At 39.4% G+C, this 24,408-nt stretch overlaps 1 protein-coding gene across 3 annotated transcripts in view; it reads right to left on the minus strand.

Annotated features, from left to right (window-relative positions):
- The window catches only part of LOC120541257 (plexin-A1-like), a 710,643-nt gene that overhangs the window by 122,079 nt on the left and 564,156 nt on the right, over window positions 1-24,408 (minus strand). For all 3 annotated transcript variants that reach the window (XM_039772729.1, XM_039772730.1, XM_039772728.1), the window contains 5 exons: window positions 23,551-23,671; window positions 21,394-21,530; window positions 8,453-8,620; window positions 2,877-2,970; window positions 2,139-2,378 (listed from right to left, as the gene is read on the minus strand). In XM_039772729.1, the coding sequence (XP_039628663.1) occupies window positions 2,139-2,378; window positions 2,877-2,970; window positions 8,453-8,620; window positions 21,394-21,530; window positions 23,551-23,671 (760 nt within the window). The remainder of the gene's footprint in view (window positions 1-2,138; window positions 2,379-2,876; window positions 2,971-8,452; window positions 8,621-21,393; window positions 21,531-23,550; window positions 23,672-24,408) is intronic.

Consider the following 24,408-nt stretch of genomic DNA (forward strand, 5'->3'; position numbering starts at 1 on the left):
CACCAGTTTCTCAGACGCATTGAATTTTGTTGCAGCAGTGCAATTACCAATTTCTTTCGCCACTTCAACAGCGTTTAATTTAAAACCAACTTCATATTTTCTTCTGATCAAACGCTCCATCGTAGCTAAAGGATGCTCTTACGATAAAGGTATGTGAGGGTGCGAGATACAAAAAACAGAATTCAGTGCAAACGTTGCTTCGGAATAGTTCGGGTATTACTGTGTGGTCACGTAGGCACAATAGAGAGAGAAGTTAGGAGAACACAGTGATACAGCACATTGCCGCACCCACATAGAAAAAAAAGACCGTGTGCTCTCTCTCAGGTGGGCGTTAGCATAGCATCTCTTGGACCAATAGCGTGAGTTTTTCGCATTCGACTTATACGACCAACATTGTAAAATACCAGAAATTAGACTGTAAAATCAAGTAACCCAGCAACAGGGGATGCACAAACCAGTTAGTTTCTTCGTGCCGGTCCTAAGCCCAGATAAATGGGAAGGGTTACGTCAGGAAGGGCATCCGGTGTAAAATTTTGCCAAATAAATATGCGGACAACAATACAAATTTCCATACCGGATTGGTTGAGCCCCGGTTTAATAACGACCCTCACCGGTACTGTTAGCCAACAGGGTACTGGCGGAAATTGGGCTACTGTTGGCCAAAGAAAAAGACGAATTAGAAGAAGAGGGGGGAGACGTGTCCGAAGGCAGGAGGAGAGGAGGGAAGTAAAGAGAGAGGATGAATGTGGTGAGAGGGGACATGCAGGTGATGGGTGTAACAGAACAAGATGCAGAGGACAGAAAGATATGGAAGAAGATGATCCGCTGTGGCGACCCCTAACTAGAGCAGCTTGAAAAAAGAAGAAGAGGAAGACTGTAAAATCTAGTCTTGACTTATCTGTCTGAGAACTTATCCACGAGTACTGTATATACAGTAATAAATAAACAGATGTTGTTGGTTTGCATTTATGTTAATCAATTTCTGCTTTGAATTAAATTGAATTAAATGTGTATGAGAAACTGTGAAAAACTGACACACACCCACGAGAACATGGGGACAGTTGTATAAACTCCTCATATGTAGCAGGCAGGTGAGGAACACAACCCTGGTCTCTAGAATCATGAAGACGACACATCTTTATTAACCAATGCACCTTTAGACAGGTTATTCATCTTTGCCTCAATTCACTCATCCACTTTCTGAACACACAAATAGAGAAGGCCAGTCTCTGACACATGAGGTGCAATAAAGGTGAGAGCCCTCCATGAGGCCTATTAACACTAGCTATCTATACATTCTAAAACCTTTCAATACACCTTAGGGTTACAGCAGTATGGAGCACAGGGGCCAATCCCAAATGATACATACTGTACCAATATTTAGGTTAAAACAAAAAAATTCCATTCCACATGTGTTTTATTAAAATATGCAGATATAGCACATTCATACAATTTTACCAAATCAAACCGTACAAGTCATTGACTTTACCAACTAGAGAAACCTTTTCACTGAAGTCTCATCAACAGAATGACTGCTGCTTGACAGAACGTGTTCTCATGTCTTTCAAGTGTATTCTAAAGTATCTCATTTACAGGAGTGATATGGTACAATGAAACGTCTGCTCTGTACATGTGCGGCTTGTCAACATCTATAGTTATACAGGACTATATGTCTTTTCAAACCTAGTTGGAAATGAAAGGACACAAGACAGAAAGTGGGGGCAAAGCTTAGGCCAAAATGATAATGCAAAGGCAGATACATTCATCATACTTTTGAAATTTCAATTTAAAACATTCAACATGGGTAACAAAATTGCTTTCTCCTAATTGCAAGGCCCTGGTTTATTACAAGTCCACTTTATCTGAGGTGGTATTTCTAAACTGGCCTGTGGTGTGGGACTGACTGAATAATTAGGCCCTATGATGGACTGGCATTCTGGTCAGGGTTTTTTCCTGAGATAATATCCAAGATAATATCCAATTTCATGTAAATTTGTAAGATAAATCCAATTCAGAATATTCAAGATGAAATTCACAACTATTATATATATATATATATATATATATATATATATATATATGCAGTAGAAGGCAACTTTTCCCAACAAGATCGTGGGTGTCTAAATACCCCAACCTACCTTGAGAATAAGAGGTGAGCTTGGTTTGAGCTCCAAAACTCCAGACTGGCTAAGCTCATCAAAGTCTGGATCAGGGTAAAAAACGAAGGATGTTGAATTGATGACAAGTAAGGACTGCACGTTGTCCATGATGAAGCCGATCTCATCAGGCCGGTCTCCATTCTCTGAGATGATCTTGTCGGTACGATTGACAGAAGGAGCCAAGCAAACCATGGTGCTGTCATTGAAGACGGTGCAGTTCTGAAGAAAGGAGAACTTGTCAACATGATTTGCAATACTATTAGTAATTCTGATCATTTTTATCTACCTCAAGAAACCTTTTCATAAATAAAAAGCGAGAAAACAATTTGCACTTTTGTTCTTCTACTGGAACATCCCATCTTTATGTTTTATAGCTCTGCTTCCAACTGTTAGTTAAAGTCAGAACAAAATAATTTCATATTCCCCTCACTGCATTTTTGGCTTAAATCACAAAAGATTGATCAAAACGAATATTTTTCGAAAGCAAGGAAACCGTGGCAGATGGCATGTTTCCCCCCTCTTCAGGTAGGATTTAACAAAAGGTTATGCAAACTCAGACAGAATAAAAGAGCTGCCATTTCCACTAAACTGTCCATTGATGTTCAAAAGGTTAAGCTGCCAGAAGGCAACTAGAAGTCTTGAGAAAAAGAATAAAGAAAAAAAAAAATCAGAGAAGAAACACAACCATCTCACTCAACAAAGGCAGGTAACACTTACATTGATGCTTTCTGCAATGCCATATTTGGCTCTGATCTTGGGATCCTTGATGGTGCCTAAATTGGTTCCGGTTATGGTTAGAGGTGTTCCACCACTGTTAAGAGTAAAAAGGAAACCGTCCAAGTTAACAATTGATAAAGAAAAAAGTTTCAATTCAAAGAGCATTAAATGGTGTCCCTGGGATTTTCATTATGGCTGCCTTTTTAAGACTATAGCACCAGATTTCTAATCTATTCACCTTATACCCAGACAATACACAGCTAAAACGTTATATTAAAATTTTATGGGCATCATCAGAAAATGTAATCTCTCTTCAAGGATAGATCAGAAAAAATGAAGCTATTTGTAATTTTGTAATTCCTGTCATGGCATTCACCTATGGCACAATCACAGAATAGCTTTAAGGATCAGTAGATGTCTTTTAAAGTCCGTGGGCCACCACAAAGGACTGTTCTGTAATAACCCCCAGCTTTTATACACCCATAAGCCCCAGGTTATACTGATAGGCCCAATATGGATTACTGATTCTGGGCTTAAAGCCTTCCACCTTTATAAACAACTGTCTAGTTGTTTTCTTCTGTCTCCTTAATGTCATGTAAAGTTTAGAGAGGACAGAGTTGAAGCCATGCCAGGTCCCCACAGAAATTGTTCTCTTAATCTGGGGTTGCCAATAGATTCCTTTGTTGGCCTGTAGCAATAACCTTTTGGGTTTTCTGTCTCAGCTTAAGATGAATCTCCTGCTTCTTGACACTGGCTTATGGATAGGTCATCTTTCCACTAAGGTGGGTTGTTTTAATATAGAAGTTTACCAAGACCATCACTTACAGACATACTGTATATATGTATAGTCACATGTAGGGGGGCACAAAAGAGCCCCAAACCTCAAACACAACCTCACAGACAAAAGTTTCATGTCTGAATGAGTGTTTTATTGTAATTGATTAATGAATGCATTGTTTCCGTCTTCTCTTTCCCTTTCACAACTCCCAGGTGGGCTTTGCCCAACTCCACTCCTAACTCTCTGACTCACAGGGTGAAGTTAGGTAGCTTCCAGTGCCACAATACTGCACCCAGGGAAGAACTTCTTGGTCAGGCCAAAACTGAGATAAAACAAGGGAGTCCTTTAACAACAGAGCCCTCTGACGCCACCCAGGGATCCTAACAGGGCTGCCCTCCTGAGCCACAAGTCCCATGTAACAGGTGCCCATACTAGAGCCATGCTAGAGAAGCACTGCCACCTATTGACAAGGAGGAATGCTGTTCTTAGGAAAATCACCCAGCCCTTCTATTATTTCTCCACCCCAACTGATAAAGGGAATTGGCCAAGGTTTGTATCCATCCATGCCATTCTACCATTGCCACCTCTCGGCCAAGCGAAGAAACGTACTCCATCCCAGTCAGGATTCCAGCCCATCTATTACATCTATCACAATATACTCATGTGCATGGGGGTGTCTTCAGGTCTTCTTGTAATTCCACTCCAAACCACGGGTTGGCCCAGTTATTCACATTCTTTGCTGTCGTATCCTCATATTTGAAGGCCACAGGATGAAGAACTGCTGATGTCACTTCTGCTCATCCTCTGGATGTCCCGCCAATTTCACCTGGGACCCGCTTAACCCAAAGATCCATTAGAAGCAGGTAGTCATATTGAACTTGCATATAAACAGACATCCTGTCCAGGGGGAAAGGTTAGCCCACTTGCCAAGAGGGTAGGTTGGAATGGAAGGACAATGACAGATTTGCATCCTAACCAGGTTGAGAACTGATCTCTTGCCACCGACGGAGGCCAGAATGATGAAAGGACCAGGGAAGTTAGTTTTCCCTGAGATTGTACTTCCCCAATACACTAGAGGGCAGCATTCATGTGTTGTGGCTCCCTTCTTTGAAACCCATGGGCATACTGGGAGGTGTACTCCTGTGGTTCAGCCCTGTTGTGTGCCATGATTGCCACTAGGTGGAGCTGCAAGGGGGAACTATCCCAGCATTATAAAAACTGCTGACTGACCCAGTACTGCTTCTGAAGGACTCTGAAGTACTCCTGGGATCATTTCTAAAGAGAGCCACACTGCCTTGGCTTAATGAGTTGGGAGGCAGAGGACAACACTTGCAAGAGGAAGAGGAGTAGAGAGAAGAGAATAAAAAAGGAAGGATTCACCATGTATTTACATACTGTGTTATATATAAGGTACTTGGAGAAATAAAATCCATTATATACTGTATTAAATTCATGACTGTGTGCGTGTCAGTCATGTCTGGGGCTCGGTAGCTCCCACTGTCTTCCACAATATAAACCACACACACACACCCATGCCCACTCCCACACTCTTTACTTGATTAATTATCAGAATAGGTTACAAAACCAGCATGAACCATCCATGGTTGGCCATTAATCCATTGTTGGACATTCCCAGATTAACTCAGACAACAAAAGCAAACCTGGGATGATGAAGGGTGACTAGAAAAGCTAGTGAAAAGCCCACATACAGACGGGATGAACGTGTAAACTCAACAGAGACTATACGGAACTATAAAGCATCTATGAACGTCAATAAAGTGCTAATACGTGTATAAATACACACATACACACACCATAGAATATAAAATATCTCCTGACTGATTAATTCAGACACACCGTGCCCCTAAAACAAAAGCAAATGTACAACCAGACTGAAAAATGAATTAGTATTGGGATTCAGCTATTAGGATTTTCTAGCAATATGAGACTTGAAAGGCAAGGGAGGATCAGAACTGTCTCCTTGGGTGGCTTGAAATGCAGGTATGGCCATGAACTGCTGTTCGGAGAATGGCTCAGATTGGCCTTGATATGCCAAAAAATACATCTCCGATCTTTTATAAATGCAGAGCTGCTCATCAACAGGGCTTACCAGAGGCAATTACTTTCACTTTCTATCAGGCTTAGTTGGAAGGTTTAGTGAATGTTGACAGCCAGCGCAGAGGGACTGGTTGGGGGGTTGTGGAGAAAATGAAATCAGTTTTTAATGATTTACCTGCACTTCCTAACTGAACTTCTCCACACCTTCTAGTGGTGGAAAGAAAAACCACACTAAAGCCAAAATGTAGAAAATTCTGTTTCCAAATCTAATAAGTACTTGCTAAGGAGGCTCATGATATTGACAGGCTTAATCCCGGTGCATTTTTGTGACTTACAATCTATAGGAGAGTCTGCAGCTGGCGTGCAGGAACACTCAATTCTGCACACCCCCAACTGGGCATGTTACAGGTGCAAGTGCTCTTATTTTCCACCTTTGTCTCCCCTAAACATTTTTGTATTGTTTTAGGCAGAGAAGGGCTGTATGTTTTCTACAAATAGAGCGAAAAGTGAAGCAGCAACCACAGCTCAAAGCTTTCAAGTGTCATTCACTGGTATGTTTCACTTAGCCTAATGGCTGCTTCTTGAAGGCCTTCAAGTTTAATTGACACATTTTCTCCATTTCATCCATAAAAGGTATTCTGGGTTTACAGTTTGGAAAAAAATGTGACTTTAAAAAAATGAATGTTCAAATACATTTTAAATGGACAGCAGAATTTCTGTCTGTGTGTCCACTGGTTTGGGTAAAATGATCAGGGGATCAAATAAAAAAAAAAATACAGTAAGCATAATTGATTTTTTTAACAGAACAAAACAAAATGTAATAATGAAGATTTTTTTGCATAATTAACATTAAGTATCATTAATCTCTTTATATATAAAATCCAATGTCTGTCTGCCTGTACGTCTGTCCGGTTTTCACAAGAGAACTACTTAACTGATTTAGATCGGGTTTTGTTCTATAATTTGCTTTAATATTCCGGTTGATTTTGTGACTTCTCTCATCGCGCTAAGTATCATAGTTTGCTTGTGGTACTGATTTATTTGCGCAAATCTGAGTGAGACGCAGTGGGCTGAGCGGAGGGGAGTTAGGGCCTTCTGCACTCACGTGCCAGCCTTGGGGCGTATCTTACATCCACTTAGCTAGTGAACGAGAGAATTACTTAACGGATTTAGATAGCTTTTTTTCTAGAATTTGCTCAAACATTCCGGTTGATTTTGCGACTTTTCTCACTGCACTAAGAATTATAGTTCGCCTGCAGAAGCAATATATTTGTGCTAATCCAAGACAGAGGCTGCGGGCCGAGGGGAGGTGGAAGCGAGACGTCAGGACTGGGGAGTCGGTCTACCATTGCATTCTGGAGCGTAACTTGCCTCTGCTTAGCTAGCGAAACCTATTTGTTAATTGGTTTTTAAAGTTTGACCTGCAGGGGGTGACTAGCAAATATTATAAAAACATATTGACAACTCAAAAGATCACAGCAATGAAGAGAACGATGAAATAATGATAATAAACAAGAATCAGTATTCATTAGCTTGATAATAATGTGATTAAATATTCATAATTTGTGAGATCTTATATACTGTATCTGGTAGGGCAAAATACAAAATAGCTGTACTCATTAAAAGTCACTGAAAATCAGAAAACTTCACTCTTGAAAGGATTTGTACCACCCTATTGTTTACGAACTAATTTTGGTTACTATTTTTTTATTAGAATATAAGAACATTACAAAATTCTTAATTAGAGTCTAACAAATATCCCCAATCATATCTACTTCATTTCTTTAAAACAGCATCAAGTCTAGTTCTGAAGGACCATATTAAAGTGTTACTGTCTACCACACTACTTGGTAGCTTATTCCATGTGTCTGTGGTTTTCTGCAGTTGAAGAAACATTTTCAAATGTTTGTACAAAATTTACCCTTAACAACTTTCCAACTGTGTCCTTTTGTTCCTGATGAACTCATTTTAAAATCTCGATCCATTAGACTAATTCCCTTCATAATTTTTAACACTTCAATCATGTCTCCTCTTAATCTTCTTTTGCTAAAAACTGTAATGGCTCAGCTCTTTTAATCTTCCCTCATAATTCATCCCCTGTAGTCCTGGAATCAGCCAAGTCATCTTCTCTGGACCTTTTCTAGTGCTGCTATGTCCTTTATGTAGTCTGGAGACTAAAACTGCACACAGGACTCAAGATGAGGCCTCACCAGTGTGTTATAAAGCTTGAGAAGAACTTCCTTGGACTCCACACCTCAGGGTGCTATATAACCTTACATTTGATGAGTCCACTATACTGTTAGTTAATTCATTTTTTTTATATTATTTTGCTTATTGATTTAATACTTCTCTACGTATTTTACATTCACTGGGTCCAAATCTTGGCTTATTATTCATTTGTTTTGCATATGTTCATGTCCTTACTAGTACTTTTTTTCTGTATAAATAATTGGGAATATAATACATACTTGTTCTTGTTTATCAATTCTTTTTTTATTATGATTTTCACTGATGTGATCCTTTGAGTTGCCTATGTCATTCATAATTTATATTATATTTGAGATACTTATTGCTAATCGCATCAAAACCTTCATAATTACATTTTCTTTCCTTAATTATATTTATTGTACTTGTTGTATTTGATCTTCTGTGTATTCTTCCCCTGTATAATTAATTAACAATAAGCAGGCTTTCATCGATATGTTTGGTGGGTCTTTAGTTCATTTCGACCAAAGCTTACCTGGCAATGCTGCATTCTGGTTCAATTCTCAAGATGGTTGGATCGTCAGTATAGTTGTACTTGACCTCAGGGTTCCGCAGCTCTGCCCAGTTAATATTGACCATCACTGGGGCTCCTCCAGGATTTTGACCAGCAGGAGTTATACATACAATTTCTCGAGGTGATCTCCTGCAAGAAAGCAGAAAAACAGGAAACAGTTACAAAGAGAGAACATAATTCATGAGAAGTGTCTGTCCTGAAGCCCACTCGAGGATGCAAGTTTACCACTGGTTTACATGTTCAGTGTTAAAGCCACCAACATTTTACAATAATTCAACATCCATCCCATAAAAAAGCTAATGTTCAGTAAAATTACAAAGCGTAGTGTGACCAGTCAGCCAGGTCTGCGGGAACCAAAATGAAGACAAGAAGACAAGAGAAGGTTGTAGGGCGGACCAGACAATTCACGTGTCTGTCTGTTTAATTGAGTCTTGAAGACGATGAACTGGACAAAGAAAAATGACCTGACCTGACAGAAGCCACCTCCTTGCCTTCTGCCATGTCCGCCATGCATAAAAGATCCCCTGATCCAACATGTCTACCAATTGGATGGAAGCAGATCTTGACTGGGCAATATTTATCACCATCAAGTGTTGAGGCTCTACCAATATCAATTTAGCAATAAATGGGATTTTACTACCCACAAGCCTTTTATTATGTCACTACCTATTTGTTTTACAATAGACATATAGTAATGTGGAAAGGTAACTGCATAAAGAAGCACATCTGGATCATCAAGAAATAAAGTGCACTTGAGTAGCAGCGACCAGCTCTAAATGACCCTCTCAACTGATATGTAAAACACTAAGTAAGTATTTACTTTGTCACACATGGCTCCATGTGTATTGGCTTAATATAATTAAATGGCAATATAAAGTTTATTAAGTTGAGGTAAACTGATAACAAAAGTGATGAAAGCAAAACTCCAATTTACAATTAAACCTGAAACAATAAACCTACTGGGAGCCATAGTCACTAGAAAAGGCGTTTCAGGGTGTAGCTAAATTGGAGCTAAGCGGCTCTCCAGCTCATTCCATTAAGGGCAGGTTTCTGTTTTTGGGTTCCTCAGTACACCTCAGGCTTAAGCTTGAACTATTTAACTTCCTATTCTGAGAGCCTCTCTCATTACCAAGATTTGTATCATTTTAATCAGCGACGTGAACTTTCAACTCTCACATTTCAAAACTTAATTTCAATATGGAAATAAAAAAACATCTCCAGTGTCTTTGGGCAAATGTAACACATTTGTTTGACGAACAATAAATTGCTTTTGAAGGAGTCAAGCCATAGGATTGTAGCATGGGTACTCGTAGTAGAATTTCAGTCATGTATGAACAGTACAGTAAAGTTCTTACTTGCACATCTGATGAACACACAAAACAGTTCAGGGTAAAGCACACCTGTGGTGTGAGCAAGGCAGCTGAAAGGTTATAACGTTTGAAATTCTGGGGTGCTTCCTCTTCTTGTGGTATAGTCCTAGGGTGAAACTATTCTCCTTGCATACTCTTAACTTTGTAAGCCTTACAGGAAGGCCTCAAATCCCTTACTCTTACCATACTCTCTGGGACTGCTTTCAGCACTTCTCCTTCCTTTTACATCGGTAACTTCAGAATGAGATAGAGAACCAGAACAAGCAGGAGGGAAGGCTGCACAATTATTCATATATTATTGATATCAAGTTTTAATATTTAAATATAACACATGCCATGAACAAAAAACAAAGAGTATGTGGCTTTGCAAACTGATAGCACTAGATGTGTAGTTTCAGGCAGTGCCTAAATTTGTAGATGTACTTGATTTTCTCTGGTCAGCTCATCTCTGATGATCATCATCTGCAGTTCAATAATCCGGTTAAACTCTTCCACCTTACTCATGAGTAAGATGTCAATGTTCTGCCTCCTTACTTGGTACACGCCACAGAGTAGCCATGGTGTGGATGACAGACTAAACACGACTCTGGGAATAACACACCTAAGATTAAATAGTGCTCTGTCAAGCAATAGTTCAATGAAGAACCACACAACCCAGTAATGAACCATAAAGAGCCATAAACAGAAGCAGTATTGTTAAGATTGCAGTCGACAGTTTTCTTTTCAGCCAGTCAAGGCTGTTCATCGATCCGATGACACTGACCAGCCATTTGTACATCTCTAAGACATGGTGGTAGTGAGGGTGCTCAATCCCCAATCACACCACTTCATTACCTGTCTGGACTTGACGTGGCAAGCTGTGTGCGGGATAACAAGGGGAGGTGGGAAGTTGCATCATTTTGGATGGACCCATAGTGGGACGGTTAGGGTGGCAGAGTCAGTCTTGGTCAAGACCTCACCTCTGAACTTGCCACCATGGGTTACCCCACCAGGGTTACATGACTCCTGGTGGCATCGTTCAGGGTATCATTGATCACACCTACCACTCTGAACATTAAGATGCTGACTCAGTGGAGGAAGTTTGTTGTGACTGGGGCAGAGTAACATAAGTAGCCAGCCATGAGTAACTCAGAACGTTGACTTGTTTATTTTATGACAGGCACAAACTGATATTCAATAAAACGACAACATTCTTTTATTCAAGACTCATTTTCTATCCTTTCGACACGTAACACATTTTTAAATACTCCCCCTAGTGTTCTGGCAGAAACTACAACTGAACACAACAGAGATTATTTTAACTCTCAATTTGATTCAATGCAGTGCTTGATTTACTTTGTATTACATTGTGAATTGATTTGCCATAGTGCTCATTATGAAAGGTAATATATAAAGAAGGTGACATTCTGAACCCCATTTAATCCAATTTAGGGTGGTAAAGACTGTTGGTGTGGAATTTACATGCTCTTCCAGTGTCTGTGTGGGTCTTTCTGCCCTCGCTGAAGTTCTACATCCCATTAGGTTAAATTCCTGATTAATACTTTATAGTCTGATTGATTGTCTATGCACAAGCATACAATTTAGGCTTTCTCAGTCCCATCTGGTATTAGTAGGTGTCTTAACAAGCAGCTGCACTTGGGGGAGAAAAAATGTGTCTACAGCAATCCTGTTATACTGCTGGCTGCCTCATTGTTGCTGTCTAATCAGGCTGTGTTATACAGAAAGAGGAGAAGCTGTAGAAAGAAGAAGAAGTGCCAGCGACAGAGCACACATTTCCATTTCACCCTCAATCCTTCTGTAACGAGTAACCAGTTTTTGGTACAGGCTATCATAATTGACAGCAAGGACAATGAAGCCCAAGATGTGAACAACAGGACTGGGAATCAGAACCACAAGGATCAAAGGTAAATGAGAATTTTAGAGCTGGGAAGCTGTAGCACCTGCCCGGGCCCCCCACTGCAGTGCCGTTTTCCCTCATGACATTAACATTAATATGCAGCACAGCAGCAGCAATTAGTGCTGCTTCCGGACCCTTAGGGCCTGAACTTTACTTTTGGAGGAGAGGACCCTCTTTGCAGAGCAGGCTTGTTCTTATTCTCTCTGAGGCCATATATTTTTTTCAGCTTCTTTCCACTGACATATAGTTAAACTTATTTGGTTTCTGTTCAGTTTTTATTGAATATTTCCAATATTGTAAATAACACAACACGTTATAATAGAATCCACATCCTGGTGCCACCTCACGCACACAAACCATGTAACTCACTCACACATTTGAATGCCAGTTTGTTGGCCAAGTAGCAAAGTGACAGTCAAACCACCGTGCAGCTGTGCCTTATGCCATGTACCTGTCACCACCTCACTATACTGATAACGTTTCTTTAGATAACAAACATTCTTAATGAGGAATTAACCACAGAGTCATACAGAAAAGACACACAGTGCAGATAAGCCATCAAGGGAATGGTCTTCATTGTGGTCAGCTCCAGTCTGACATCTGCTTTGATGTAACAGAGCATGTCAAGAGTTTGGACAGCTTACAGCAGGCCGAGTCATGAGCGACTACGGGCCGTCTCCTCGAAACACTTTCAAACACTGAATCCTAAAACATTCGGCCATTCACACATACACAGGTATACACGTCAACTGAACTTACCACAAGTGGGCTCCAACTTTTAGACACAACTCATGGATAACTAAACCAAACAGGATACTGCTGACAGCAATCTGAATGCCACAGCAAAGAGTCTTGTGAAACCTACGGGGTGCCAGTGAGCCCAAATCCCAAAACACAAACACACCAACACAGTCCCGGATTCAAATAGAGGGTGATTATTACAATTACCTCGTATACACAAGCACAATAACAAGTTGTCTTTCCTCGCTTTCTCCTCCTCTCTCCCCTCTCCACCACACTTCTCCTCCAGTTGAGTGCTGCCTTCCTTCTTTCCAGCTACGACTTGCCTGGACAAGGCAGTGCAGTGCCTTTTATTCAGGACCTGGGATGGGAGTACATCTGGTTCTTCTGGGTCGTATTAAAGTCGTAAATACCAGGAAATGTAACTCCCTTCAGTGCCTTCTTGTGAACCCTAGCAAGGCTGTGGTACTGACTACAATTTCCAGCATTCTCTGCTGGTGTCCAGACTGGCATTGACATCCAGGGATGCTGTCATCTAGCTTCCCGGGGGAATAAACAGCCATTTGAGGCAGTTATTCACTGTCCTTCACTTTCACCCCGGCCGGGACAGGTATTGTCCCATCAGGATGCCTGTTCATCTGCCTGGGGCTTCCCTCCCAGGCAAAGAACCTTCTTCTCTCTTGGCCGGGATGTCCGTCCATCCACCTGGGGCCTCCCATCTGGGTAAGGAACTTTTCTCTCTCTCAGTTGGGACTCCTGTCTATCTGCTTAGGGTCTCCTGTCCGGGCAAGGAACCTTACCCTCTCCTGGTCGGGATGTCTGTCCATCCAGTATGGCACTTACAGTTTGAATACTTATATAAAAATAAGATTCGTTGGTGTTTAGATTTTTGATAAATTTGCAACCCTTTCTGAAAACATGTTTTCACTTTGTCATTATGGGTTATTGTGTGTAGATTGATGGGCAAACAGGGCAAATGTATCCATGTCCAATTTCAATCTACAAAACAATCAAGTGGTCAGAGAGTGAAGGGTCTGAATACCATTCTGAATCCTCTGTGATACTAAAGAAATTGCATACCTGAAAATCGCTAAATCTTCACAGTAGCTTATTTTTCCACTTTGTACCTACTGTACATTAACAAATGACACCATGAAAAACAATTTCTTTAATAGCCAAAAAAAATGTTTATAGAATTAATGTCACAATCAGATTTTGTTTGGCATAGGCAGTGCCAGAGAAGCTTTTCTATTAATTTTATTATTAAATGGACTGAATAGGGAAATATAATGAAACATAATGTCACTACCATTAACTTACTAAAGACTTTTTTTCAGGTTTTCAAGGGAAGGTAACTGATTTCATGTGTGTGAAATCTTAACATTCCCTGAGCTTTCTCCTGAAGTAATGAAAGCATTGGCATTGATATACATTCGTCCATGCCTTACTAAACGAGTTTAATCCAGATCTACATCGAGCACATGGCAGGATCCATCCCGATTGGTCCCATGCAGATGTGTTTGGCCATTCACTTAAACAAAGCACTTCAGTGTTGCCAGTCAACCTGCTCTGTGTATTTTTGGTATGTGGTAATAAAAACAGAGTAATAATCTGTGATACAGGCCTTTATAATTGGCATTTCGTTAATGATTGGTGGAGGCAATGCTATTAAACATTGTTTCAAGTGAATTAAATTTGCTTCCAGTTTCATTTAAACTTAGTTTCATTCTTTTAATTAAGAAGCAATTAATCGGGACTTAAATCTTAATGAATTAAGATTAATCATAGTCAACCTGAGAGCTGATTTGAAAATCTTGCTTTAAAGCTTTAAAAAGGCAAGGGCCCTGCTTTCCTTTTTGAGCTTATCATGACTTACAAACCAGAGCGCACATTGAGATCTCAAGATGCCGGCCTACTTAGGATTTCATGGATTAATTAAAATAACAGTGGGAGTTTAAGCTTTAAGTTACAGGGCCCTGAAGCTGTGGAATAATTTACTTGCTAATATAAAAGACGCCCCTTTAGTCTCAGCTTTTAAATCCAGGCGGAAGACTCACAACTTTAGTCTAGCATACCCTGACTAGAGCTGCTGATGGGCTGTGCATACTGCATTTCTGTTTGTTAGTCATTTGCACAGAAATAAAAGTATCACAATAATGTTAAACTGTTCCTAACCTTCCTCTTTTCTGTTTCTTTTCTTGGTATCTGGTTACGCCACGTGTTGCCACTGCTTTACTGCCAGGCTGCTCTCCTGCGTATGGAACAGCCTTCTCAGATGAAGGTAGCATCAGAATCTTGGGAAGAAAAGATTCTGTCACCAGACTGGAAGGTCAGCATAGACTCCACCAGAGAAAACCCAGGAGTGGGTAGGTGGCCAGTTGGCCATGGTCTACACAACTGTGATTTTATGTTTGATTTTCTTTATTACTATTTTATTCTCCACTGTTCTCAACTGGCCATAGTTCATCAATTTATTAATGGACAGATATTGCTGGTATCCATTCATGCTTGTTATCTTGATCTCTATGTGTTAAAAAAAAATCTGCATTTAAATGTGTACCAGGTTTGCATTTAGTAAATCCCCCAGAAAATAAAAAAAACACACATAAACAGTTCATTTCTTTACATTTTTTAGGCTGCCTTGATATTTTCATTTCTTCACACTCCTGAAAGACTTAACCTCTTTCTGTCTCACATCTGTCTAGTATTTTCATTTAAGGGAGACTGATGTCCAGACTGACTGCGGTTCGAATTCTTCCCTTGAACTTGAAGCACTGATAGTCATCTCCCCAACTATGGAAAAACCTCGTATGTCACACCTTTCAAGTTTTCAGCAAATTGAGAAAATGATGTTGCCCCTAGAACGATCTCTAGATTTCTTGTTTCCTGAGCTTCACGTACACAATCTTGTTTTATTCACAAATCAACACCTGCCATTTAAATCACGCAGCTGCAGCATTTAGATCACGTGATTGTAATTCGACGTTTTCATTGGTAGGCAGTCTTTCCTCATTGGTCAGTGAAGTTTTTGTCTTGCAGTATGTAAAATACTGTGTAAATACGAGCTTCTTCCATCACGCGATGATCGGAATGAAGACATATTTGGCCATCACCACTACCTTATAACATCAGGAAAGACCTAGTGACTCCAAAAACTAAAAAAAAATGTAATTTAGAAAAAAATGGCAGTAACTACGTCTTTCCAGTTGTTGTATCGAATATGAGCCAGTGCAATGAGGACTCAAACAAACAAGAGTAGGTACAAAAAGTTCTCAATGCTTTATTAAAACAAACCAAAGCAAAAGTGAAGCATGTCCGCAGTGCAGTGTAATTCTTCAATAGATAATCCATCAAAACAATGTTAAAATTGTCAATAAATAAATAATACAAACAAACAACAATTACAGTCTGGGTCTTCTCTTTTAAAACCAACACGAGTCACACTGCCTCCCTCTGTAACTCATGTCTCCTCAGTGAAAGGAGAGGTCCCCCAACAGACATAGTCAGCCTTTATAACTGGCTCATGTCCCTCTCTGCCATCACTCACTCTTCAGTTGAGACCCCACACGCACTGCTCCTTTCTGTAGCTGCCATTCCCTTGGCCTACAGAGTGAGCCCACGTGGAGCAGCTGGTCAGTCCTACTCACTGGATGACCTTGCCCCATGAGTGCTGTCTGCTCACTCATCCCAGGCCACATTCCGACCACCCCATGAGCACCTACTCTGCCATGATCCTATTCCCTCACTCTTTTATTCGTCCCCTTTTGTGTTCTGATTTCTTTTTGTCCTTACTGTCCTGCGTTGTATCCTTCTGTTGGTGTGGCACACTAATTACAATCTACAGAATGCTGATGTGCATCAGCTGACCAATTCAACAACAGCGCGTCTCTACACCAAACACCCCATAAAAACGCAGCTCCTCAGCCACACCAGCACCCACAAAGCCTGAGTCAAACTGCTTTAAATTAAAAACAGCACATTGCCATGGACCCATAACACGCCTCATCACAGAGACCCCAAAAACAGGTAGTGTGGCTTAGTGGCTCGGGAGCTGGACTGTAAACCACCTGGCTGTCAGTTAAACATTAAGCTCATCAGTTTGATTCAATTTACTTCTTTAATCGCACTCTTTACTAAGACAGGCTCAAAGCACTTCCAAACATTTACCAGTATAATATGATAATAATAAAGAGGTAGTTCACGTAACACATTCTTACATAAGTACCCACATTAAGTTAAATGCACAGTAACACCAAAATTTAATATCAGGCCTCCAACTTGAACACTATGGGGACAGATGTACTGTAGTGTCCACGTGTGAGTTGTTAGTTGATTTGGATAAACGTGTTAGATAAATAATTAAGTGAAATATGACTGATGACAAACAGAAGGAGAAATGAGCCGTGAACGACAGTCCTCAGCACAAAAAGATGCCAGGAGGCTAAATTCTCCGCTTTACACCTGCATGGCAATGCAGAGCTGCTCAGAAGTAGTAGGCAGGCTGGTTTATTTCATATCAGCTGCCCTTTACTTGCAGCAAAGCTCGAATTCTGCAGAATATATAAAAAAAATATGCTTCCTTTATGCCAAAGAGGCATTTTTGAGGCATCCAGATAATTAATCACAGAATTAATGAAAATTGAATAAAATTTCCCTTCCTATCATCAGTAAAAAGTGGACGATTTTATATCTGGATAAAAGCTAACAATGAATGTCCATACAATGAAATTCACATATGTAAAGGCAATACAAGAAATGAATGCAGTGATTTACTTGAAAAAAAATTTAGAAATGTCTAAAAAATGTGCAGGTCTCTGTTCCCAAAAGGGCTGAGTTATCCCCCAGGCATAAAGACTACTTCCATGCGCCTGCATAGTTTAGCAACTAATGCTCTGCATGCTGAGCAACAGATTCCACAAACACACACAACAGGGGGTGAAAACAGTTATTTGTCAATCTCCTCCTCTAATTCCACATTTTTTAAATATTTCTTGTTTGCTTCCATTTCATCATTTGCCACATACACTTAAAAATACAACAACTTCCATTATGGACTCAGTATGCCACATTTAATACAGTTAATCCTGCAGGTCTAAATGAGGCACTTCTAAAGCTATTTAGCATACCAGGCTAATTAAAGTGAGAAGAATTAACAAACAAATGAATTAGTGAATAAATGACAAAAAAATTCAACTTGATCACCTTTTCTCTTTGTTCATGAGAACTGCCAACTGTCCAAGCTGTCAGCTTGATCTCATCGTGCTTTACATACTTGGTGGAGTTTGGTGTTTCCGTTATGTTATTGAGATAACCGATTTAAGAAACAAGAGACTATTGTTATAAATATTGTTACATGATTATCTATTAGAATGAAACTAACCCATCACAGATCATACAATGATATAGCTGGCGTTAGCTTTTCAGTGAGTTGTTAACAAATTTGGTTTCCAGCTTCTTATTGTTGAAAAAGACAAGATATAACTGAAAAGTATTCTGGAGGGATCCAAAGTCTGGGTGCTCAAACACATCCTCCGATTGCCTCATAACTCCACTCTCTCTTACTTATGATCTAGGCCAGTGCTTATCAACCAGATCGGCACCATCCTGTAAAAATTTTTTGCTGGTCCATGAAAATCAGGCAAGGCAAGTATATTACTCCAGTAATTCCCAACGGCCATTACGGAAAAGCGGGCTAGAAATGTTGCCAGTCCACAGTGTTCTCTATTAGATAAATCCAGAGGCTCAAAACTTGAAAGCACAACCTGCTTTACTGTTAATGTTAATTAATTAACAATAACGTTTAATGTTAATAAATCGAGCCACTCGAAACTCAACGAGGGAACCACCCCTATCTCCGATCTAATGTCAATAAATCAAGCCGTTCAAAACTCTGGAAGAACTCAGGTGGCTCTCATCCTGTGATATGCGTTTCACTGGTGGTACATGAAGAATTATAGGGTGGCACATGAGAAAGCACAAAAAAAAACATGTCAAATGTGAGAGAAGGGACTGAGGGATTCACTGCGCAAGAAAGGGAAGATGTCACAGTTGCATTTACATGTCTAGAATTAGGTGCTTATTACTTAAACAACCTGGATAGTTAAACCTGGTGGGATGGAGAACCCCACTATGCTTTCAAGACAAAAAAAATGCTTCCATTTCGCGATTTAGGATTCATTATTTCTTTTTTGGTGTCTTTAGAGACATTATTCATATGCTTCACAGGGTTCTTTCTTTCTTGTGAAATTCATTTCTGATATATATCTATTTTTTTACTTCTCAATTTGTTTTTTTTTAATTTTGTTGGATTGTTATGCTATTTTGTTTTTACATAGGCATCACCATGTTCTGAGTTCATCACTTCCCTATGCTATTCTGATTCTACCTTGAACCTCTGGGTGAACACCACTGCTGACATCATAAGGTACGATTATTTCGTTATACTTGTTACTTTTGTGAAAGCGTTTATTTGATATTTGGACTACAGGCTTCACACATTATATACTTCATGTCTACATGTTGTCAATTATTACTAAAACATGAAAAACGTTTCTGTTTTAACGATGTGTTTACATATATTGTTGTAGACACAGAACATACATGAAATGTATGTATTCCAAATGACGATGTATTATTTACCCTATACAGCTCCAGGTACTTCACTCCAAGATAAACGCTGAGCACTGAGAACCTTCCTTGCAAATTCAACTGTTGGTGGTTTTGGGATAGCAGGCTGCTTGCTGTTTGTGCCGAACGACACATTTACAATACTAAAGACGCTGAGGGAGAGGTGCAATCAGATTTAAGGTGGGTCGGGATTACGAGTTTTTTCGTAGGCTTTGGTAATTCTAGTGTTAGCTGCCTGTACAAACCTGCTTTACCCAAGATTGGATAATGCAAATCTTTTCTCATACTATTACTTTTCTTTCTGTGTTGTGTTTTTGAACTTGTATTTGACCATGTCTCTAACTCCTGATCCTTTTCATAAAATCCATTCCTATCTCACTGAGACAGAACATTCATTATTGACTGTTTAAGACCTTTCTTCCTGTCAACAGACTGGGCATTCTCAAAAGAACACACTATCACCTTTTGGGCTCTCTTTCTGTCCTATCAATGTGTAGCATTCCTCACAATCCAATGGTGTGTGCTGAAGCCCCGCCCCATAAAACAGAATTTTTAGATATCATGGGGATTCACTTTCAGACTAGTATTGGGTAATAAGCAAGGCGCAATGAACCTCAGTTCTCCCCTCACTACCCTTCAAATGGTCACACATGAGCTCCCTTTGTGGAAATCTGAGCAGTTATACCAAAGGTGACGTCTGCTTGGTATGAGTGTTGTGCTGTCACTTCAGGGTGACTGAAGAGCCAAACTGTGCCTTTGGTGCAGCACAACAATTTAAACACAGATTGTTAACAACAGCAAGACATTATTGTGGAGTGCCTTCCACCTCGATTTAAAAAGCAATTGAAAGCGCACAACAGTGTTAGTAATGGTGCCGACTACCAATCTGGCCCTTATACTAAATATTTATCATGACTGAACAATTACGGCAGTTCCTCAGAGCAGCTGGAGTCTTCGTCTGCCTGACTGGAGCTTGGAAACAGTAAGATTAATAAATTACAAACGTACACATTTGAACTCAAGAAATAATTAGCACAAATCAATAAACAGACCCAAGGTGCCGGAGCAGCTCCCACCATGTTTCAAGCTGCAGACCACATCCATATGACTCTGCATTTTAGTTTTGCTTGGCAATTCAGCCCCGCTGCTTGCAAAATGAATTAGGTGGCGACCAAATGTTAGAAAAATCCAAACAGTGAATCCAAAAGCATGCAGACCTTTGTTTGTAATTTATTTGTGATGAGGATGGTTTCACGTTACATACATCCGAATGGTAATGAGTCACACTGAACTTTACAAACTATAGCATTCATTCTATAGAGTGCCCTTCAGGGTAAAATTATAATAAAAGAATAAAGTCTTCAAAATACTTGTAAAAGAAGACATAAATGTTTAAAAATATCTTGCCTGTGTTTGCACTTTACAATGGAAGCAATGGGGCATGAAGTATCATTGGAAAACAAAAGCCTAAAAAACATATCGAATACGTCGTCTTTGATAAAAGAAAACATGCCTTCTGTATTTCCGATGTGCAATTGTGACAACAAAAGGGATCAGGAAATAATCATTTTGTCATACTGTATATTCCTGGTACTGTTTCTCTCGAGGTAAGGATAGATTTCTACTTGCTTCTCTGAGCTTGTGCATAAAAGTGGAAGTAAATCAAAAGAAAACAAACGACTTTACTGTAATTTGGAGGAAACCACTCCTCCCTTGAAAGGTTATTGCTGAAGATTACGAGTGCTAAGGTAGTGCACATAGCTGGTTTTCTTTTAAAATGGTTGAATATCATAATATTGGTGTTTTATGTTAAAAAAATAGATATTTTACTATGTGTGTTTAATCGCGAAACACAGATCAATACTCAGCAACTTGAAAAAGTGACATATTTGGTAAGTTTTAAGGCTTTTGTTGTCCTGCCATACTTGTGTCCCATTAACTCTAATATAAAACACCAGTGCAGGCAAGATATAATAGAAATCGCTGGACTGTGGAACACAATTTCATGTGGCAAATGCATATATACCATGTTTGTGGAAAAATAACGTTGACTTGAAAAATTCCGAACTTAACGCAACTTGTATTATTGAATGTCTGATTGAGTAGAATGCTACTGTAATGATCTTTAAAATAAAAATAATACATTTTTTTTAAACAAAATTATATTATTTTGTCCAAAATATTCCTCCATATAACCATACCAAAGAATTCTATCGATGCAATTCATTCTACGTAGCTATTAATTTACACAAATCAGTTTATCTTACCTGATAAATCTGCAGGGGTTCAGACCAATATTGACGGTCACTGCACTGCCGGCACTAAGATGGTTCCCCTCAATTGTGATGCGCGTCCCTCCAGATAAGGGGCCTCTAGGTGGGTTTACCCGGAAGAAGTTTGGAGTCTGTGGATGAGATCGGTTAGACTTTACATCTTTATATGTAGAGATTACATGAATATGAACATTTGAGGCAGATATAATTTTCTGTCCATTCCTTAATATAACCCAACTTATGCCCAGCTTGGTGTCACAATATATGCTGTACTTCTCAAACAGAAACTTTAACACCATCAGTTATAGCAAAGTAAAAGGATTAACTATTAACGAGCAATTAACGATCTGTGTGCATGAGAGCAGATAACCAATGAATGCTCAGCTGTACGTACAATACATAGAATGTAGCAATGAAGAATAAGGAAAAGTGGGTGTGTTGGACCTCACAATGAGAAGAGATGTGAGTCTGTCTGATGTCTAGTGGTATTGTCTAGTGTTTTACATGCCACAATAGAATGGAATAAAGGAAAAAAAGGGCCAAGATTGTAAGTGAACTCGGTGTACCTTTAGAGCATTGGCTGTTGGGCAGCATATTATTGACTGTCACAAAAAGGAGCGAGTATAACTGCCTGGACGGTCAATACGCAATCGCCAAATGTGACATGTCCAGTGATTTTCAATCAGGTGAACTGATGACAAGATCAGCAACTGCAGCCGGCAAGGCTGATATACTGTACGTAAAGACTAGAAGTTGTGTAATGCGACATTGGCATTTGGGGTCATATTTACACCAGACAGGTTGATTTGGAGTTATTAATAATCATTTAAATGTGTCTTTGGGCTGTGAATTGAAATCTAACCAAATAACCCAGCAACCAGTTTAAGGATTGCAGCATGGTCCATGGATCAACCAGTGAGTCAAATGATGGAGAATGCTACTTACATGCAACTGTGTTTATCTACAGTGTTTCCTGTTATACATTTCCATTAGTGAATAATAAATATTTACTTAATAACCAAGTTGAGAATTAAACAGAAAACCAAGAAGGTCCAACTCCACCTCAGAGTAGGAAACGGTGCAAGTGAACTCTCGCCGTCTGATACCTCAAGTCATACCTCAATTAAGCAATTCTCATCAATTCTTAGATTCGCTGTATTTGAGAATGTACCTCTTAATTTAAACCACAACCTATTCGACAAAATTGCAAAAATGTACCAATTTTAGATCTTTTGACTCTTCCTCTTAGGCCCTGTCATGCTTTCTAAAATATATCTTAAGTTCCCGGGTGGTAAAAAGACTCTTTCTTTGAAGGGTAACACTTGTGACAATTCAACGACACGTGTTTTTATTCCCTTGTACTGTAGCACCATAAAAAAAGTACAGAAAAAATAATAATTTAAAAAATGTAAAAAAAAAAAAAAAAAAAGATAAAATGAAGCAGCAATCTTCCCATGGGACATTAGTCAGCTGATATATGCACCATGGGCAAGTTGTTTAAGCACATTCACTTGAGGCGATGCATTCCACTTTCTTTGCCTTCTTTATCAATTCAAGAGTTTTGTGATTCACAATGTAACACAATGGCACCTACTGTAAAAACAGAGCCCACCAAATGTCTGTCCTCGCCAAAATACATTACACGCAGAGGACGCAGGAAAGACACACTATTATCGCCATGTATGAAATGTTAATAAATCACAAGGCACCTCTCAAAAGGTCAAGAGAGACCAATGAACATTAGTCACATTAGTGCCTCAATGTCGTAAGTCATTGCTGTTCCCGTAATTAAAGCCACATTGCATGCCTAGGCAGGAGACCTTGTGCCTGGAAGGGGAATTGGCCTGCTAAGAATGACCGACCCTGAATGATATTAGCGTAGAGTTCTTTTCATAAAATTCTCAATGGTACAGATGACATTACATTACAATATCAGCTGGTATGAAGAGGCCCTACTGCTTAACACTGCAAATGGTTAAAAGAATTAAAGAAATACATAAAATAAACCCAGAAGGTATGTTTCTCCTTCAGCCACACAAAGAAGGTTCAGTTCCCAACTCTCAATGCCTCCTGCAGTTGACCTGAAATTTCATCTTAATGCTGGTACAAAGATCAAGTCAATTCATTCAACTCATAAATCACGAGACTCACCACAAAAGTAAAGGTCTTTTGAGAAACGGCACGGTAGTCCATACTGCAGTCACGCACACACACTTCGACATGGGCGTCCTGAATCCTGTATCCAGTGGCATCTTCGATTATACACACAATCCTGAAAAATGAACAAAGGGAGGCCTTTAGAGGTCAGTCACATTCATTTAGTCTGATCACGATCATCCATTGAATGTGAACTGTGTGAAGGAGCTGTTAGGGAAAAATACTCGTGAGTCACTATTAAGAATGAATTCAAGATGGACATCCTTAATTACCATCAAGCCTGATGGAGCCCACCACACACACTGCTCCGTGCACTCGACCAGCCTGGCTAAAATGACAAAGTAATGGAGGTAAGTAAATTGGGTTCAGTTACATAATGCAGTCAAGAAGCATTTCTGTTTCCACCAATCATAATACAGATAAATGGTACAGTATATCCTTATAATACAGTTGTGAATTAAAATAAAAGTCCCAAAATAGTAAAACAGATTAAAAGTCTGTGGCAAAAATCAAGTTCATTGAATACGACTTCTGATATGTAAATTCTTACAGAGGGCAAAATAAAAATTACAGTATTCATTTATCATTATCGGATTGTTTTACAATTGGATTACAGAATGTCTTACTTAAGAGGCAGGCACAGATTGAGGTTCTTTACAAAATTCATACTATTAAGTTTTTTTTGTTAATGTGTATTCAGGTATTTTATTTCTATTCACTTGCAACAAAATTTACAACAGCGTAAGAAAATGAGAATAATGCTGATAAGAAAAAGACATTTAGTCCAATACAACTCATCAATCTTTATCCACCTAACCCTAACTTTTATGAAGTCGTGATCTGAGGATTCCC

This window comes from Polypterus senegalus, chromosome 12 (genome assembly GCF_016835505.1).
Source record: "Polypterus senegalus isolate Bchr_013 chromosome 12, ASM1683550v1, whole genome shotgun sequence".
NCBI lineage: Eukaryota > Metazoa > Chordata > Cladistia > Polypteriformes > Polypteridae > Polypterus > Polypterus senegalus.